The following is a 6846-nucleotide window of genomic DNA, read 5'->3' as shown; positions in this document are numbered from 1 at the left end:
GCATAATGGGATCTACATAATTATTCTGTTGAAGTATTTTTTTAACATTATGATACAAAAATTTGAATTTTTGTTTGTTTTGAAAAATATGATTTAATCCTCTGGATATTTGGTGTAATTAAGCGTTGGTTGTTCAAATCGGAATATAATTTTGAGGGAATGTTCGTCGCAGAAGCAAGAAAACGCGATCTTCGAAATTTAAATGGTTTTTAATGTTTATAAATAATAGTATATCAAAAAAAAGGTACATTATAAAAGGGATTTATTATAATATGTACAATAGAATTATAATATAAACTATATAACTATAACAACAATATGTACACATGATGTTACATACAAATATCGAAAATATGTTATTGTTGAAATCGAAAGTCGAAAAAATGGACGTCGCTGACCTGCAGCTCAGATAGAGTTGAGGGGTTTCATTAAAATTTTGTAATAATAATAATAATTGAGAAGGTTTAGCAGTTTGACTCAGTCCTTGGAGTACCCAGCTGTTGGATTACTCTTTCTTCTATTTCCTGTAAATTACAGAAGAATAAAATATCGCACTCGTCCCTTCCGCCTCGATCGATAAGAACAAAAAGAATCGACAGAGAGTGTAAACTCAAAAGAAATGAAACCAAGTGGTGATGAGCATGGAAAGAGCAATGAAGTGTGTTAGTGTAAGCCTCCACCATAACGTTAGTAAACCACCCGATAATCCAGCACCAGCCCTTCATCCTTACCCTTTGTATTTCTTTGTTACGCTGGTGCCTCGCCAGTAACTCGAGTTCGGACAGGTAGGCCAAGCTTTCCGACTTAATGATAGCTCCCTCTAATTCCGGACAAAGTTTGGGCAGAGACGATTGCTTTTTCTTCCTCAACAGCGACTTGACGTTCCAACCGTTCGTAAATTTGTCGTTGTTCTTAGTCTGGCTGTTTGCTGTGCTATCATGAGTCTGGGTGGAGCCGCTTATGTTGACTAGTGTTACTGATTTGCCTTTGGACTGGGGGTTAACTTGGGAATAGAGGGAGATTACTGTGGCGGAATTAGCGTTACGTATGGAGTAGGCCAGGGGCTTGACGATGTCGTTATTGCTGCCGTTGAGGGAAGAAGTGGTGGACCAGCTGGGAGTCGGATGGGTGGGCGAGCTGTACCCCGAGGTGCTCTGGGAGTCAGGGTAGTGGATTGTGACGCTGGCGCCCTTACCGTTCGCCGCCGGCTTGAAAGTATACAGTTCCGGTTGGCACTCTGCGAGGGGTGAGCCGATCTCCGCCAACGACCCCACCGCACTCAGCGTCTTTTCACTCTCACTCTCACTGTTACGCCACACGGCCAGCGGCCGGCTCTCCTTCCCGTCGGACTTGGGCTCCGACGGAGTCTCGATCGTGTTGGGACTCTCCAAGTCCTGTATGAGCTGAAGAGCCGCCTCCAGCTCTTTGGAAAACTCCGCGTCGCTGCTCTTGCAATCCGACCTGGACGACTCGTGCCGGCTGCTGCTCTTCGAATCCGTTTGGGTCTTGTCCGAGACGGTGGCGCTATCGCTGGGCGACGTCACCGACGGCTCTTTCTTGTTCACGATCGCCCTCTGCAACTCTTTCATCAGAGAGGCGTACTGAACTTTCTCGGCGTGGGGGCTGACGGATTCGACGCGACGCATCACCATGGTTTGAGGAGCTTGATAGTGGGCCTCCTCCCGGGGGCCCGTGTTCAGTCTGGTGCGGTAGATGGTCTCCAGGCAGTCGTAAATAGGGGGGTTGCTACTGCTCTGGTGCAGATTGATATGTGAAGAGCTTGCCGACAGTTGGATCGGAGAAGCGGAACGAGAGAAGCTTCGCATGTGGCACAATTTTCGGTCGCTGTTGCTGTTGCTGTCGTCCGAAGCTTCCTCGATGTGGACCACGGGATTGTCGATGAGGTGAGTCGTGTCGTTCACCACGCCATTTTGAAGCTTCTTGGAGCGGTTTTTCGGAGTGCCGTTTTCTAAAATCTTCAAGTACGGAGATTCGGCGTTGTTCGAACAACTGGCACTGTCTGAATCGAAGACCCAGCTCTGGGAGTAGGCGTTGTAGACAGTTGTGTGCGGCTTGGCGGATTTCGGCTGAAACACAAAAATTCATCTCTTTCAACGCGTCTTTCATTCCAAAAACTATCGCGCGCATTTAACACAGCCTCTGATTAAATCAAGAACAACAAGAAACCTCGTCCCGAAGGTCTCGGCACTCAGTGAACGTGGCGCACAGAATTAAATGTCGTTTTTTACAGTGGGCAGAAGCAGATGACCGATCACCGCGCCGCCACTCACCCTAGGAATGATGTATTCTATGTCGGAGACTTGCTCGTGGGAACCGTGCAGTTTCTTTTTGTCGTTCTTGGTCGGTGCTACCTGCATCGAACAGAATGCGAACTGACTGTCGAGGAAGGAGACTACGATGACGGCTGCCGTGGCGATCCGAGTAGCGAAACATGCTAAAATGAGAAAATGAATTATTGATGGTGGAGAGAAAAGTCAGATGAAACCGTTGCACACAAATCCTGCGACGAGAACTGCGACCGAACTGGTCCCATTAATTAATATGTATTTTGCGACGATTGCCTCGTTGCGGTCCCGATGCCGAGACGTCAGCAACCAATTTAAGTGATAATTTCCAAGCGGTCGATGGATCTGATTTTTTTTTTACATCGTTAAAACAGTCGACGAAAGAAATTCGATTTGAGGTAAACGACACAGTATCACGATCAAAATCGACATTTTTCACCGAACCGAACCCAAACAAACACGGCGAGTGGATCTTCTCCAAAGAAGCTGAAAGGAATGAAGTTGTAAATAATGTGAATGCGGATAACCTTGACAATCGTTGCAGACTGTTGTTTGTTATAATTAACATCAATCAGTTTTCATTTTGCAGATGCGTCAAACAATCTGCGATGACGAAGATTAATTTGGGCGATGAACGAAAATAATTTACAAAGCAACACAGTAGAGTGAACAAATAACTACGTCACAGGGAAATTTTTAATAGTGCGGCTGCTGTACTATTTTTTCTGACGTTTCTGCGGGTAACAACAGTCAATGCAAACAGTGACAATGTAGGTAAATCTAGTCGTATCCACAATAAGATTAGTTTTGTCAAGCTTTCTAGTACTACATATTCGACTGTCGTAAACAACCTTCCTTCAGGCATTTTAAACGTTGCTGAAATGGAATCTTTGTTAGATAAACCTGAAAGTTCAGTCAAATGGGATTATAGGACGACAGGATTTTACTAAATCTCGTTAGATCTTATTTTATTTAAAATTTCTCAAGAGCGAGATGATCCGACAAGAATTTTTACTGCAGCGTTCTGTCACCGCAACTGTAAACAATTATTAATGATTTTTCGTAACAACACACGATACTTTAACGGCCTAGTGAAAGTGAATTTTATTCTTTGGCCGATCAAGTTTTTATCGAACGAACCGCTTTCTAAACTTACCATCGGCGCCGGTTGATAAAATTTTTCGAGAACCGAAACTACCCCACTTCCGTCCCTTCACACGCTTGCCAACCTCGCATCCTTCGCCAAAATCGCAGTATTTGTTAGGCGAATTTTTTCCTCTGCACGAAATATATTTCTAAATCTCAAATTCAAATTTTCGATGGCGAAAAATCTAATTTAGAGGCGACGATAAAAATGACATATTCACCGTCTTCTCCGCACGTTCACATTCACACCATTGCCGACACAAACCGCGACATTACCGTAGTCAATGAGCATGTGATTTGGATGGTTCCTTAGCAGTTCCGACATGTCGGAGAAATACAATCCCCACTCGCTGAGGACGACGTTGACGCTGTTGACGGTCAGAATGGAGACGGCCATGTAGAGGAGCAACTCCTGGCGTCGAGGAGACAACGTACCCAGAGATGCCAACATCCCCCCGACGATCCCGATTATCACATTCTGCAAGCAAAAATAATGGTGGTCATTAACAGGTGCGATTGTCGCTGACGCAAGCCCGGAGTAGAGAAATCCGGGTGTTATGTCATCCCAAAGGTGCCCGCGGGGTAGAACAGGATTACATTATAACTCGTCGGCAGGTAATGCAGTAATGGGAAATTAATTTGTTATGTGATCATTCACATAATGGAACAGGTGCCGAACTAATTGAAAACAGACACATACAGGTGGTTCCGAACAGGGACACACCCTTCGGTGATAAATTTATGCGAAAAACTCCGTCCGTGACAAAAAGCAATAAACTCGCAGACTGTTTCGTCGAAGATAAGAATAAAAGAAAAAAACTGATTCGGTGAAAAGTACAGGACTCCATTCGATAAGTTCACTTTTTAGCCCACGTCTAGTCTCGTCCGGGACGCAATAATAAAGGTCGAAATCCTTCCAGGATCGGCTGGGATTTACGAGATTCACTCGAGTCTGCGTTCGGACGAAATTAATTTGACGTCCTTTCATAACATATCTGTGTCGTGAGGACATAAATCACGAACGAAATTTTGACCCACATACCTTCCACATGACAATAATGCGAAACCGAATATCGGATCGGTCGGATTAAATTTAGCGGATTGAACAAGAAACGCCAGTTAAACGTCAGCTTTGGTCTTCTCCTGTGCGAATTATTTAATTTCTGGACGGAAATACGTGACGACCATTAAAAAATAAATAGGTCGGTGATCGTTCAAAAAGTTTGCTCCATTTGTGAACGGGTGGAGCGGGCTTTTGATCGATCGGCCCCTTAAAATTAAACAAGAAAAATATGGAAGTGCAGATCGTGCAAACGACGGACTCGTCTTTCGGATGACATTCATTCGACACGCAACCAAAGATAATTACTGACGTCCTCGTGTTTTATAAGGCCGTTAGAGTATGAAATTATTGTTAATGCGCGAAAAACGTTGCGTCTGAGTGGAACGAAGCGATTTACTCCGACAGTCCGCTAGGGATCGGCAAACGAGTGGCTACAATATGGAAGTTGTTCAAAAACGAAGCTTGAAATTGTCCTTCGTTGCAAAATTATACTTGACCGATGTGAAAATCTCGCTGCTATAAACAGAGTCTGACAAAGAAGATAATTCATCCGGCTAAGGCGTCAGCATAACAAAATGAAAATGTTCTTTCAAGGTCAAGCGTGATTGAAGTCCTGTGAATAGGAGCGTTTTAGGTACAAAGTATGTTAATGTTAAAGTATCTAGGCATTATTAAATATTGTACAAAAGAAATCACAAATAGTATGACAGAGTGACCCTGGCAGGAAAGATTCCTAGTAGTTAGTGCTTGGTGGTAAATATTTTTACGATCACAAAATGACAAGCAAATAATACTGAAAAAAGAGAAAAACAGATTTCCCAATAAATTTCTTGTGGAAAAAGATAGTGAAAGGGTTTTTAGTACGAGTAGTATATTTCTTTCTTAAGTCATCAAAACCAGATTGTGAAAAAATATATCTTTTAAAAACACTAACGACCCAAGTATCTTACTGAAATGTTAATGGCAATTTAAAAATCTTGATAACTAAAAAATTAAAATACAGGGGTATTCACGAGTAATAATGGACCTAACAACGTCCAGACGCAACCAAATAAACATATTTCTCAAACGAGTAGATACCAATAATTGATCTTTTTACTTTTTAATGAATCCAAGACTGCTTTTATTAAGACAATTTCCAGTTGTCGTTGCATGACATCTATCAAATCTAAAATATATTTGTATTTAAATAAAAATAACCTAAAAAATTGACATTAATTTAAATGTCAACTTCATGCCAAATTAAAAAAAAATTAAAAGTAACTGGGCCGTATAATTTCCCTTTCATTAAAGTTAAAGAAAGTCGTTAAATTGTTTTGTCTCTGTCTAACATAGCATATACTCTCACTATGTTAAATAACATGAATGATCCATGAAGGCGATGAACTGGTTGCATTTCAATGTTTGTAAGGCCCATTATTACTCGTGAATAACCCTGTATATTCAGTCCATGGACTGACTAATTTGTTTACTTATTGAATTATTTTTGTAACAGTAAGGGTTCAACCAGCACTCTGGCGGTCTAATGACAAATAGGTATTTGATTTTGTGTTTTAAATAATTTAATCAAATTATTATTTTTTCCGCTGTACTTTCTACGTAAACTCTGTCCACTCATAGATTCCTTGACATAAATGTTACTAAAAATGTTCATTCTACGCTACAACAAATAGATCCGGCGCGAAATTAAAAAAAAATGGAATGAGTAGGTTTACACGTGATGTTTTATTATTATTCTGCATTTTGCACTTAGGAAAGACGAAAGAAAACTTCAGTACAGTAGGAGTAATATATTAGGTTTTATTAATACAGGGTATTTCACGAGTGATAATGTGCCCGACGGAATTAAAAATGCAACCCAATACATTTTCGAAATGGTAAAACACAAACAAGAAATTATTTATTATTTAATATTTAATGCATGATCAAAAATTACCTCTGTATCATTTTCGATGTTTGTAATGTCACTTAAAGTGTTCATTATGCTAGATTCTTGAGGCACGCACTCACTTCACAAATTCAAAAAAATCAACAAAAATCGCAACGGAACAGATCAAAACAGCAACACGATTAAAACTAATAACTTTTAAAACCAGAGAAATACAAAACAAAGCTCTAAATACAGAGCGCCCAGAAATGTGGTAGCAAGTTTTTCGATTGGTCCCGCAAGATGACGCTTTTTTACAGAGACCTTTTTTATGCATGGCAACGCCGCTATCTAAATTGATATAAATAAATGTCAAGAATTGTCAAACGTAAAACATTCAAATTTAAATTTTATTGAAAATGTTCAAATTGACCACCATTATGCTCAATGCATAACTGAACTCT

At 40.8% G+C, this 6846-nt stretch overlaps 1 protein-coding gene across 1 annotated transcript in view; it reads right to left on the bottom strand.

Annotated features, from left to right (window-relative positions):
• Nucleotides 1–245: 245 nt before the first annotated feature.
• The window catches only part of LOC138141373 (uncharacterized), a 44687-nt gene continuing 38086 nt past the window's right edge, over nt 246–6846 (bottom strand). Inside the window, exons 3-6 of the mRNA XM_069062096.1 lie at nt 3729–3930; nt 2292–2455; nt 732–2087; nt 246–524 (exon numbers count right to left, since the gene is read on the bottom strand). Coding sequence (XP_068918197.1) covers nt 465–524; nt 732–2087; nt 2292–2455; nt 3729–3930 — 1782 coding nt within the window. The 3' untranslated portion in view covers nt 246–464. The remainder of the gene's footprint in view (nt 525–731; nt 2088–2291; nt 2456–3728; nt 3931–6846) is intronic.

This window comes from Tenebrio molitor, chromosome 1 (assembly GCF_963966145.1).
Source record: "Tenebrio molitor chromosome 1, icTenMoli1.1, whole genome shotgun sequence".
NCBI lineage: Eukaryota > Metazoa > Arthropoda > Insecta > Coleoptera > Tenebrionidae > Tenebrio > Tenebrio molitor.
Note: the sequence above shows the minus strand (reverse complement) of the source record. Positions and strands in the feature narration are given on the sequence as shown.